This window comes from Orbicella faveolata, unplaced genomic scaffold (assembly GCF_042242905.1).
Source record: "Orbicella faveolata isolate gen_17 unplaced genomic scaffold, um_ofav_v1 contig_34, whole genome shotgun sequence".
In the NCBI taxonomy this organism is placed as follows: Eukaryota; Metazoa; Cnidaria; class Anthozoa; order Scleractinia; family Merulinidae; genus Orbicella; species Orbicella faveolata.
The window spans coordinates 14,257,998-14,270,625 of record NW_028301563.1 but is presented as its reverse complement, the minus strand read 5'-3'; the positions used below and the strand labels follow the sequence as shown (position 1 = coordinate 14,270,625).

Sequence of the window (12,628 nt, the reverse complement as noted above, 5' to 3'; positions counted from 1 at the left end):
CTGGTATCCACTTAATAGAGGCTGGCCGCTTAATATGGGGTCCGCTTAATAACGGTGTCACTGTAATCGAGCTTATCGGAACAGCGGCGCTTATAATCAAACCACTCTTAAGTGGAAGCGCTGAAAGACGATTTCCAGTCCGTACTGCGCAGACTCAGCACTCTTATGTTTATATCACTCGATGCTATTCCTTACGAACTAAATACCTTATCTTTGAAGCCTTTCAAATTCTTTTTCCAGCAGCTTAATTGATTTTTACAGCTGCGCATCCATTCGGGCGGTTGTTTCAAACTTTGAGCGTGTAAGTAGTTGCGAAATGTTTACAATTTGTGAAGTCTTACATGAAACAAAACAAAAAAAACAAACAAACTCTCGAGAGTGCACAGTACGGACTGGAAGGAAGATGAAATTACTATTACGGTTAAAGTTCCGCTCAATCTCAGAAGTCCCTGAACATCGACCCACGAGAAGCTCGAACAAGACCTCGGAGAAGCCCGGATGGTTCTCTGGCGCGGCCCAAAATGTTGACGTCATTATCTACAACGGAAAGGGAATGCCACGCCCTTTTTAGGTAGCCCGTTCCAGCAATGCTCTGGCTCAGCGGCAAGCCAGGATAAACGATTCATAAAATGATCAAAATGGTCCGTTCCCAAAAATACCGATCATTTTGAGTTAAGATGAACGGAGTATCAAAACAGTGGACTACACAACTAATAATAAAGAGTTCCATCTCTGGTCTTGACCTCATTGAAAGAGGATAGGGGAATCCCCACCAGGACAGCTGATATTTATTACCGACCGCGGCGGAATAATTTATTCCGCTTTCGATATCAACACGAGACTAAATATTTCACGCTGTACCGAAAAGGACAATTCAAGACGTGCGTGGGTTAAATATCTCGAGTATAGACATTTGTAGAGCTTTTAGTCACAAGATCTTACTTTCGAAACCACCCCTCAGCCATTGTGCATGCAAGTCAGGTGATGAATTTGTTTCGATAATTTTTTCCACATGAAAGAATTGTCTTTTGACTGAAAACTCGACAAGCGACTTGTGGAAAGCGAGAAAATTGATTTGGCAAGCGACATGGCCGCTGTAAATCAAGATTTTGACAAAGTAGCAGCTGAAATGTTTGATTCAGACGAATTTTCAGATGACTACAATGGGACTGACGTTTCCGAAAGTGATTCAGGTGAGGAAGAGCGAGCTTCGAGCGGAAGTGATAATGCTATTGTTTTAAACGTTGTTAACCCTTGTTTCATGCAAATTGGCAACGATAATGTCCTGAAGTTTCGTCCAGTGAATGACTCGATGCTTTCTGGTGACTCCAGCACGATAAAAAGCGACAACGAAGGCCAACCTGTTTTGAGCGAACACTGGAAACCCCGTGGACTTTTGAGCGTTGGTCGAAGCAGAAGTGGTTTCCCCGATCGTCACGATCACTTAGTACAACTGCTGGTCTGTAAGAATCGGCATACAAGAGAAACGCTTGACATCGCGGGCCATTACGATGTAACAGTGGCAGTGAGTTACGATGGAACAAGTGGATCTAGTCTTAAATTGCCTGATTATCAGTGTAAACGCATCAAAAGCGACGCTAAAAGCGACACAAACGGGACCATGATCGGAGTTGTCGGTTATCTGTTCCGCTTCCACGAACCCGACACCAGATACAAGATCAATTTTTCTTTGAACGCCATTCCACCAAAAAGAGGGAGAAAAAGGAGAATCGTCAATAAGCACACTCCTACTGAAACGATCAGCCAAATTTCGGTCACGCTAGAAACAGGGCCCCCGACATTATCGAAATCAGGCAAGACAAGGAGAAAGACGAAAGCGAGGATTGTCTCTCCTTTGTTTGCATTGAGCCCAGCCGCCCTTTCAGAAGAGTGTGTGGAGCTGTACAAGAGGTCATTACGGGTAATGAATCAGCTTCAGTCACGCCGTGACAACGCCAAGTGGGAAGACTTCGACAAGTACGCAAGCGGTCTGTTGTGTGAGTTTACTGACACGGACACTCAGATAGCCATTAAATTAGAACAAAGTGTGGGAGCTTGTTACCAAAACAAGCTGGAACTCTCTCTGCAAATGATTGATGAATCGTTTGCCATGATTCCTCGTGCCAAAAACTCGCAGCTACTGGCTGCCAGAGGTTATGGCTATCGAGCAGGTGTGTTAAGACGACAGAAGCACTTGGGAGAGGCTAACCACTTGGTGCAACTTGCAGAGCAAAACAATCACGCGTGTTACTCGAACCTCGACGCGAGTTTCCTTGTTTATGAGAGAGCAAGCGTGCTGCTCGATTTTATTGGGCTCATGCCTCGGAGGAGCCCCAAACAGGTGAATGAAGCTCTTAGAAACCTGGAGAAGTGTATCGACGTGTGTCTGCGTGTGGAAATGGAAGACAGTGAAGTCTATGTGAAGAAGCACCACTTCGCTCTGATCAAAATAGCCATGCTCCTGCTCGATTGCCGCACGGAAGCCGCGCGAGAACGCGTCGTAAGCGATGTGTTTATCGCGAAAGGGCAAGAGTGTCTGAACACGCTGAAAACAAAACACTGGTTCGAAATCGCCGAGGGTGTTAAAGTTCAGTTCAACTTGGCTTGCGCAGATCTGGAATACCGAAAGGGTAACTATGAGGAGGCAACGAAGTTTGCGGCGTCAGCTAAGGGTATGGCACAAGCGCTCGGTTTCAACACAGAAATTTGCCACGCGCAGGAACGTCTCGATCATTTGCGCGCGCTCACGCGCGGTGAAACGAACATGGTGACTGATGCGCGGCCATTTCTAACATCGCCTACCAGTGAGAGTGAAGGGGAGAATGGTGACGTCAGCTCGTCAGGAACAGAATCTGATTGGTTGAGAATTTTAGAGTAACTCACATGACATGCCAGAAATGGAACATGAACAGACAGTATAAACTATCTCATAGGCCGTCCAAGGACTCGTAATTTTAGTTTCTCTTTTGGACGAAAATGACAGCGTGAAAAGTCAAGTAGTCTAAAACGCGGATTCCTATGCGTTGAGATAGGGAAAATACCGGTTAAGATCCAGATAGTTTTACATAAATGCTGTAGATACAAAGACCATTGATTTTTTTAAATGCAGATGAATGCTAATATTGTAAATAAAACTTGTGATATATTGGATTACTGTTGTTCGGATGTTGTCACGTCCTTTTTTGTATCACACATTAACTATCACGCATAGAAATCGAGAGCGAATGCAAATGTGATCTAATTGTATTAGTATAAATCTAATAGCCATTAAAAACATTTTCTAAATCCTCTACACTGACATATCGAAAACGCAAAGAAATGGCCGTCATTTTGTTAACAACAGCACACTTTTCTCAACAGACTAGAAAGTGTGTAGCATAGCCAATTAAATAACGGCATCCGCGATTGAACGCTGGTTGATTTCAGAGTAGAAGCATGTTGCTGGCCACGCGGTTAAATGTTTAGGCTGGCCTTGTCCAGCCACATTTATTTTTTTGCTTTTCGAGACACCAATCGTGACACTTTGTCTCCTTGCGCCCCGAAACACGTGATGTGGCAACGCTTTTTTCGGGGCGCAAGTGAGTTCAAAATACGGAACTTGATATAGTGAACGGGTCATTTTGCAATTTATGAGCGTTGGCTGTTGGGCTGGCGTTACATATCTTCGCTACACAGTGCCAACGAGCCCCAAGAAGGACGAAACAGCTGTCCACTGTTGCGATCCTACTTTATCGGTTCTTGTCATGGTTGTGTCTCGAAACGCTTTTCACTTAGTATCAGTCTTGCAGTCTATTGTCTGTCTTAGATTATGATAACCCGCTGCGGCCCCGTGAATGGAAGGGGGAGGGGGAGGTAATACTCTACAAAGTTTTATACGGGGAGGTCCGCCTCGAGGTCCAACCCCTTAACCTCTTGAGTGCCATTTTGACAGAAAGGATATCCCTTTCGTATAACTTTTATTGAAAAAAAGGCACCATACCTATTCAAGAACATTGCATCTCTTTTATAAACCCTTGAAATGAAGATATTGAGAAAAGTTTAATAAATAAGATGATAAGTCTTTAAGGTGCGTCTGTTCGAAATATTTAATTTAATTCCCTTTTAAATACCTAAATGACAGATTTCCCTACCCTCTCATATACCTCAACTTGTGCAATCCTTACCCTTTTATATACTTGAAGCCTGAAAAAGGTAACCCTTTCGGGCGGAGACTCCCCGTACAGGCCATTATAGGGAGTCCCTCCCGGGGGGGAGAGGAGGGGGGCTGCGAAATGCCATTTTATATCTTACCAAGTGTTTTGCCGCGGTCATCTTCCACATCGAGGAATTTTCTTGCCGTGTTTCTTCAAATATATGTATTTTTTAACGAAGCTTCAAGGCCAGATTCGTTTTTTGATAAAATTTCAAGTCTTCATGTATGTAGTATTCACAGTTTGGGCGAGAGATTTCGGTGTTTAAAAATAACAACGCCTAATAATATTATATAAGAACAAGTGAATAAGAATCTTGTAAGAAATCAGTAAAGATTGAAACTAATGACAAAGTTCTTAGCGAATTCTTCGGGTTTTCATATGATAATGTAAATTAGGCACGTGATTTTCTGAGTTATAATCGGCAAATTTCAACTGGTGCCCCATTATTTCTGATAAATTTTACGCAGCTATGCTGTGTTTTTACTACTGAAGTAATAAATACTCAGCATCCGATGCACTTCTAGAAAAAAAATGGCTTACAAAGTTTAAAGCGAGTCAAAATATTGATAAACTATTTCAAGCCATCCGCAAAAATAAAATAAATATTCCATAATGTGTCAAATGTAGCCTCCCACGCGCGCAGACCCTCTTTGGGCTCGTCACGCAAGACTCTTAATCAAATGTCAAATGTGGCTCTCTATAAAAATCACTCTGGTACAAACGCTCCACTTTTGGGACTGGACGATTTTCCAAGAACTGTCTTCTTACCAATATTTGCCTCTTGGCAAGCCGCATGACTGATTTCTCGAGTTAGACGGTTTCCGCGAATGCCCGAGCAAAAAAGGCAAAAATAAAGTTACCGAAGCAAAACAAAAAACGCTCAAAGTAACGCAACAATTTGAATATAATTAAGACGAATTTATTGAGACTCTAAGTTCTCAATCTGTCTCTGCGATCGACAATTGAATTTGAAGTTATCAATATCTAAATTAAAATCAGTTCAGAACAAAATTAAATAACACACACGTCGAGGTTTGACATTAACATTCATGAGAATGCTTGCGAATTTAATTGTTAGAGATATGAATTAAAGTGAGACGTTTCAAACAGTATTGAAAACACTACCTTGCTGTGAGCTGAATTTTAGGAAATAATTTTTGCGAACCCATCTTTCAGTCCGGTCAGATCCCCCCAGCCAGTACCTGTTCACAGGCTAACCGGAACCACGCACTGTCGATGCACGTCACATGTTTAAAATCTGATAATCATGTGTTATGATAAAATTCAACGTTGATGCAAGGTAATTTCGACCAAAAATTACAAAATTGCCCTAAAAGAACCGGACAGTTGCGTTGGATGATACGCTGAGTTGCAGAGCTTGAACGACAAAAGCCGGGGAATACCCTGAATTTACGTTATGTGGCATCATGTGATCAAAAAAATTTAAATCGGCAGAAAGTGTTTAGTTTTACAGCTGAAGACAACTGGCTGATAGCTGATTCGAAATTAAGCGGACTGTTTCAATCATACATGAATTTTCCGTCGGTTTTCGAAACGCTTGCATCGAAATGCCTTTCAGCGAGAAGAACGAAACGGAAGCGAGTGAGATACAAGTCACGTTTATGGTTTCAAAAGCGACGACAACCTATTGCGTAGTCGAAAATATGGCATTGGCAGCCCCCGTGGAAGCCGACGGACGAGTGATGCCGCGAATGCAGGTTGACGGGAGCGAAGTTAGAGGACAGATAGTCGAGGTACTTTTACCAAAAGAGAAGGAAAAAGGTGAGAAAGGTTATTCCTGTGCGAAAACCCGATCAAGGCGAATCAAAATGAAAGCACAGACTGTTTGTTTACAAATTGGGGATGATAATCGCGTGCAAGTGGACCTTGGCCTTTCAATGCCTGCTAGTTTTTCCGATGGTCTCACGAAAGTTTCCGACGAAGAGAAAATGGTCATTCGTGTGTTACGAAGATACGGAGCGTCCGAAGAACTTATTCCGGTAAACGATGCGAGAACCCTTCGTCAAGCGATTGACATTCGCGCTGAATTCGTCAGGGTAGTCCCTCCCCTCAATGGCAAATCAAATACTGAAGGATTTACGATGGATATCGATGTCAAAGCCTGTTACGCTTTGATAGGAAACGAACATGAAATGACGGTTAATCCAGAAGGTTTTCCGAATGTGTTCGATAATAGTCGGCCTGTCCTTCGTGTTCTACGACTGCCTACGAAGCCCGTTACCATAGTGAGGAATGCCAAGGACTTTCCAAACACAGGCAAAGATCATTTAATCGTACTTGAAATTTGCGAGAACTTTTTTACAACTAACGCAGTTGACTATAGCTTTTCTCAAAGCTCCCCTGCAGCAAAAACAAAGAAGAGGGAATTTTACGATGTAAAAATCAGCGTTTGTCAGTGCGGAAAGAATGGCAAGACGGAAATAAGAGACGGTGTTTTGTTCAAGCGAGAGTCGTCTTTAGATTGTTTTCGTGGTATTGTTGGGTTTTGGTGTCGTTTTCAAACCAGTAAAACTCGTTATGTCGTGACATTTTCACTGTGGAGGACTCTAACCGCCTCACAGACGAGTGAATTACTAGATGAAACACGCATTGCTGTTGAAACAAGCGAGCGCAAGATTCCACCCCGAAAACTAGCAAACAGGAAGCAAAGCCACCCGGCCAAACCGAGTTCTGTAGACGTTACATCATTTCCAGGTCGAAACTGCCACAGACAAGCGTCACTTCGGGATGAAAGTCACACCCCTACAACTACCGCTTTAGAAAGTCACGCGACCGAAGAAAAGTCACTTCCGGTGGAAAAAAACACCAGCTGTCCAATGGGATTCTACGAAAGATGTTTGCACATTAGGAATATTTTACTTCCGCTCCGAGATGACTGCGAGTGGCGAGAATTTGATCGGCAGGTCGAATGTTATCTGAAGGAATACGCGGGAAACACCGATATTAAGATTGTCGTTATTCTTGAGCAGGGAATGGCTTGCTGCTATCACAATGAACCGAGATTAGCCGAGGGGTTTATCAAGAAAGCCATGGGGATGATTTCACAAGCTTCTTCCACTCTGGTGCCAATCTTAAAAGGTCGCGCAAGTTATTATTTGGCAAACATTTATCGAAGGGACGAGATGACACTTGGCAAAGCGCAGCGATGTATCGAATCTGCGAGGAAGCATCTAGCAAAGAATGCCTCTATCCTCGATCAAGCATGTCTTGCATATGAGGAAGGCAGCTTGCTTCTTGAATATGCGCACAATTCCTGTGTCGTGGAACATGCGAAACGAAACTTTGATCGATGTACCGACCTTTGCTCGCGAGCGTCAAACGAGGACACGAACAATCTGATGTTGAAACAGCGCGATTTGGCACTAATGATGAAAGCGATGTTACTATTGGACTGCCGTTCAAAATCCGGGAGGGAGTCCCGTGCAATCGACGAAGAAACCCTCCTAGAGGCAAGACGGTGCCTCGATAGGATGGAAATAAACATCGTGGAAGAAATGCCAATATGTTTGCAAGTTCAATATCACTTCGTACGATCAGATCAGTACTTCCGGGAGGGGCGCCCAGTCGACGCCGAGTCGCATGCTCGAACTGCCTTTGATTTGTCTCAGAAGCACGGTTTAGACTCTGAAAGTGCAGCCAAGATTCGTTGGGACTATTACGATAAAGTTCTTAATTCCAATTCGATGAGCTAAATCGACTCAAGATTCCGTTGTACACATGCTGATATTTATCAAGGCTATTGTCAAATGTATATGGAAAAATGTATATAACAATTTAGTATTCAACTTTCATACACTGCACGGATTCCGATTTTCTGATGGGCTGATTTGTACCACGTGATACTGGGTTGTGACGAGACAACCACCTTGACGTCATTATCGTGGTGTAATAGCGGTGGTGTAAATTCAGCACACCACTGTCATTACACCATGGCTTCGGCTGACTCAAATATAGTGGTTTCAATGCAGTGTTTCTTTGCGCGGTGTATTCAATTTGAATGATAAAAATGTTAACGCACTCATTGCCCGTGAATTATCGAGATTTACCTGTACTCGTTCACTACAATGAACTGGAAACTTTCTCGTTCATTGTTCGTGAACTCGTGCAGGTAAATCCCGATAATTCACCCGCTGAGTGCGTTAACCTGTAAATAAGGTACATAATATAATGTGTATAATGTATGTGTAGAAAATGTATATAAATGGAGAAGATTTTAATTTATTGAAATAAATTATTGGGTTGTTGGCAGACAGCGTCAGTCAAGTATTCTGTATTATTTACATAATATCATGGGTGACAAATTACTCCTGAATTTTGGCGCGAAATTTCAGCATTAATTTATGGTTTCACATGCGAAATTATGAAATTGCCATGGCAACGTCTGGCGAGAAATTTTTCGATTCAATAAACAAGTCAAACGCACACAATTGTAAGCGTAATTTAGAATATTCACACGACGTTAAAAAGTAAATCAAATGGTATACTCGTGAAATTAGAAAATTTATACAGGCAAAAACTAACGATAGATAAATCCGACGTTTCGGCGACATCTTGGCGCCATTGTCAAGGGAAACTAATTAAATATGCGATTTCAAGAGTAACTAAGAGTTCAGAGTTTCTAATTTGCATAAGTTAGACAAAGACTTTAGCGCGAACTGAGTCTGATTGTACATTTAAACACGGTCGTAATTGTTTAATGAGTAACATCTCATTAATGAGACAATCAAACTTGTTGTGGCATTTTTTCAACACGCTAAAACAATTGCGAAGGTCATCCGGAATCCTGCCTGCGTGTCTATTATCATAGTGATTGCGTACTGACGAGGTCTTGCTTCTATGTCCATCAACGCGTACGAACAGATGGCCACGGGTGTAACCGACATAACCAGCATCGCACTGGTCACACTTGAAGTTATACACAGCGCATTGTTGATCAATGACCTGAGGCTTAGGTTCGCTTGTCGGGAACTCCTGGGCAATCTTGCGGCTCGTAAACACCGGTTGAACACTGGTCTGCAGCTTCACACTGAGATCTTTCAACTGTGTCTTCACGATATTAGGAGACTCCTGGTCTTTAAAGGGTATGACAACCCGAGTAGTGTTTTCTGTCGTAGATCTGGACCATAATGAGGGCTGGTCAGCGACCTTTAAATTTAGGAAGGTTTTGATAGTGGAGTCAACAAGGTGCTGGGGATATTTCAGTTTAGAGAAAACAGACTTCAGTCGTTCGCCCTCCTCAGTGAAGTAGGACCATGACGAAGACAGGCGATGTGCGCGATCGAGCATAGTTGTCAATAGTCCGCGCTTGTACTTATTATCGACATGACTGTGGTAATGGAGAAGCAGACCACTGTTTGTTGGCTTCACAAACACTTTAGTTTCAATACGAGGCGCTCTGTTTAGGAGTTGAGTACCGAGAAAGGGAAGCATTCCATCATTTTCGACCTCCATAGTGACGTTGATGGCGGGGTGAGCGTGGTTGAGGGTGTTAAGAAAGTCCCTAGCTGTAGACAAATCGGGCATCACAGTGAATGTGTCGTCAACATATCGACGATAGTAAGGTGGCAGCTTGCCCTCAACATCTAATTTCTCTTCAATAGACGACATGAATACGTTGGCTAGCAAGGGCCCAAGGGGTGACCCCATCGCTACTCCGTCGATCTGTTCATACAGGGATCCATTAAATTGGAAAAGCTGCCCCTTGGTGGCCACACCCAAAAGATCAATAAGGTCTTGCTTTGAAATGTTCAAATCATACTCGGAATTAAACCAGTTGTTTCTAAAGGCTCTGTCTGCGAGAATCGTAATGGTTTCATTCAAAGGTACATTCGTGAACAAGGAGGACACATCATAGGACACCAGCAAGTCACCAGGTGTTATGTTGAGGTCTCGCGGTAGTTCGTTCACAAAATCGAAAATGTCCGTGACTGTGTACTGATTTAACGACAACGGTTTGAGCTTGTTGTCCAACCATTTCGCCAGAGCATAATTATACGTATTAGTCGCTGATAGGATTGGTCGCATGGCTAATTTCTCCTCAACATAACACCTGGTGACTTGCTGGTGTCCTATGATGTGTCCTCCTTGTTCACGAATGTACCTTTGAATGAAACCATTACGATTCTCGCAGACAGAGCCTTTAGAAACAACTGGTTTAATTCCGAGTATGATTTGAACATTTCAAAGCAAGACCTTATTGATCTTTTGGGTGTGGCCACCAAGGGGCAGCTTTTCCAATTTAATGGATCCCTGTATGAACAGATCGACGGAGTAGCGATGGGGTCACCCCTTGGGCCCTTGCTAGCCAACGTATTCATGTCGTCTATTGAAGAGAAATTAGATGTTGAGGGCAAGCTGCCACCTTACTATCGTCGATATGTTGACGACACATTCACTGTGATGCCCGATTTGTCTACAGCTAGGGACTTTCTTAACACCCTCAACCACGCTCACCCCGCCATCAACGTCACTATGGAGGTCGAAAATGATGGAATGCTTCCCTTTCTCGGTACTCAACTCCTAAACAGAGCGCCTCGTATTGAAACTAAAGTGTTTGTGAAGCCAACAAACAGTGGTCTGCTTCTCCATTACCACAGTCATGTCGATAATAAGTACAAGCGCGGACTATTGACAACTATGCTCGATCGCGCACATCGCCTGTCTTCGTCATGGTCCTACTTCACTGAGGAGGGCGAACGACTGAAGTCTGTTTTCTCTAAACTGAAATATCCCCAGCACCTTGTTGACTCCACTGTCAAAACCTTCCTAAATTTAAAGGTCGCTGACCAGCCCTCATTACGGTTCAGATCTACGACAGAAAACACTACTCGGGTTGTCATACCCTTTAAAGACCAGGAGTCTCCTAATATCGTGAAGACACAGTTGAAAGATCTCAGTGTGAAGCTGCAGACCAGTGTTCAACCGGTGTTTACGAGCCGCAAGATTGCCCAGGAGTTCCCGACAAGCGAACCTAAGCCTCAGGTCATTGATCAACAATGCGCTGTGTATAACTTCAAGTGTGACCAGTGCGATGCTGGTTATGTCGGTTACACCCGTGGCCATCTGTTCGTACGCGTTGATGGACATAGAAGCAAGACCTCGTCAGTACGCAATCACTATGATAATAGACACGCAGGCAGGATTCCGGATGACCTTCGCAATTGTTTTAGCGTGTTGAAAAAATGCCACAACAAGTTTGATTGTCTCATTAATGAGATGTTACTCATTAAACAATTACGACCGTGTTTAAATGTACAATCAGACTCAGTTCGCGCTAAAGTCTTTGTCTAACTTATGCAAATTAGAAACTCTGAACTCTTAGTTACTCTTGAAATCGCATATTTAATTAGTTTCCCTTGACAATGGCGCCAAGATGTCGCCGAAACGTCGGATTTATCTATCGTTAGTTTTTGCCTGTATATGTTTATCTAAATCATTGTTGATTAGAATTAGAAAATTAGGAAATAATTTCACTTACGTTTGTCAAAATTCTTTCTAATTTAAATGATGAGAATTTTGACAAAACGCGCGCAAGGTCATTTCCTAATTTCACTCGTCACCAAAGTAATGTTTCACCAGCGAAACAAAGCTAGCGCCTGCGCGCGAAATTGCGCCAGCGCTACACAGATGTTGCGAACTAATGACCAGGGTTGGGTTAACAGATGCGAAAACTTGCACCGGTGTATCATGCAAACGATAAACGACCACTCATTTTGGCATGAAGTCACTTTCAAAAATGCCCCCTTAACTAAAGGCAGTATTGCTTTGTTCCTGTACGGCTTTCTCCCAGGCATGCTCGGTCAATTGATTTCGGTGACGTATCCGAGACGGACGGCCCAAACTTTTCATCCCGGACCACGTGACCCAAAAACGATTGATCGCGGCGAAATATCGAAGCCTAGGAACGTTCTCCTCCGAAAGAGGCCGAAAGGGATTTATTTTTCGGGCGGGAAGAATCCTCTTAACGATATGAGTGCAGGCACACGGTTACTTTCGACTTTGCGCCTACACTCACTTCGCACAACGAACGTTCGAACCTTTGCGGAGGAGATAGACAAAACGCAGTATAAAATCGAGTAATCATACTGTTATCCCCACCCCCCAACTTTCAGCCGTTGGTCATGGTTCCAAAACATCCACGCTTCTAAACATGCTTTTAAGATCAGAGCGATTTTTACCTGAGTTTTTGCATGTAAAGGCTAGCTTTTTCGACTACGGGTAAGCGGGGCACTTCACTTACCCGGGAAACCTCCCCCCTCCCGCCCCCGCCCACTCCATGTGAACAGGCCCTTGATTTCAAGTCTGCCTGGAGTGGACGACGGTGAGCAAACATTCGCGCTCATGTGCAGAGTATTTACGGAAGTCATTTGTTATTCTTGGTATAGCTGTTACCGGTCTCTATTCCCTAAAAGGCT

At 43.4% G+C, this 12,628-nt stretch overlaps 3 protein-coding genes across 3 annotated transcripts; 2 read left to right on the top strand and 1 right to left on the bottom strand.

Annotated features, from left to right (window-relative positions):
- Positions 1–820: 820 nt before the first annotated feature.
- LOC149104946 (uncharacterized) lies at positions 821–3,292 on the top strand. Its single transcript, XM_089272148.1, has one exon. The coding sequence runs from the start codon at positions 1,088–1,090 to the stop codon at positions 2,876–2,878; it is 1,791 nt and encodes a 596-aa protein (XP_089128274.1). The 5' UTR covers positions 821–1,087; the 3' UTR covers positions 2,879–3,292.
- A 2,173-nt stretch (positions 3,293–5,465) lies between these two features.
- On the top strand, positions 5,466–8,462 carry LOC149104945 (uncharacterized). Its single transcript, XM_089272145.1, has one exon. The coding sequence runs from the start codon at positions 5,762–5,764 to the stop codon at positions 7,904–7,906; it is 2,145 nt and encodes a 714-aa protein (XP_089128271.1). The 5' UTR covers positions 5,466–5,761; the 3' UTR covers positions 7,907–8,462.
- A 73-nt stretch (positions 8,463–8,535) lies between these two features.
- Positions 8,536–11,665, bottom strand: LOC149104944 (uncharacterized). Its single transcript, XM_089272154.1, has one exon. The coding sequence runs from the start codon at positions 10,236–10,238 to the stop codon at positions 8,847–8,849; it is 1,392 nt and encodes a 463-aa protein (XP_089128280.1). The 5' UTR covers positions 10,239–11,665; the 3' UTR covers positions 8,536–8,846.
- Positions 11,666–12,628: the final 963 nt, after the last annotated feature.

Bases quoted from the DNA above. Each gene is read 5' to 3' on its own strand.
- LOC149104946 (XM_089272148.1), top strand. From the start codon at position 1,088: ATGGCCGCTGTAAATCAAGATTTTGACAAAGTAGCAGCTGAAATGTTT.
- LOC149104945 (XM_089272145.1), top strand. From the start codon at position 5,762: ATGCCTTTCAGCGAGAAGAACGAAACGGAAGCGAGTGAGATACAAGTC.
- LOC149104944 (XM_089272154.1), bottom strand. From the start codon at position 10,238: ATGCGACCAATCCTATCAGCGACTAATACGTATAATTATGCTCTGGCG.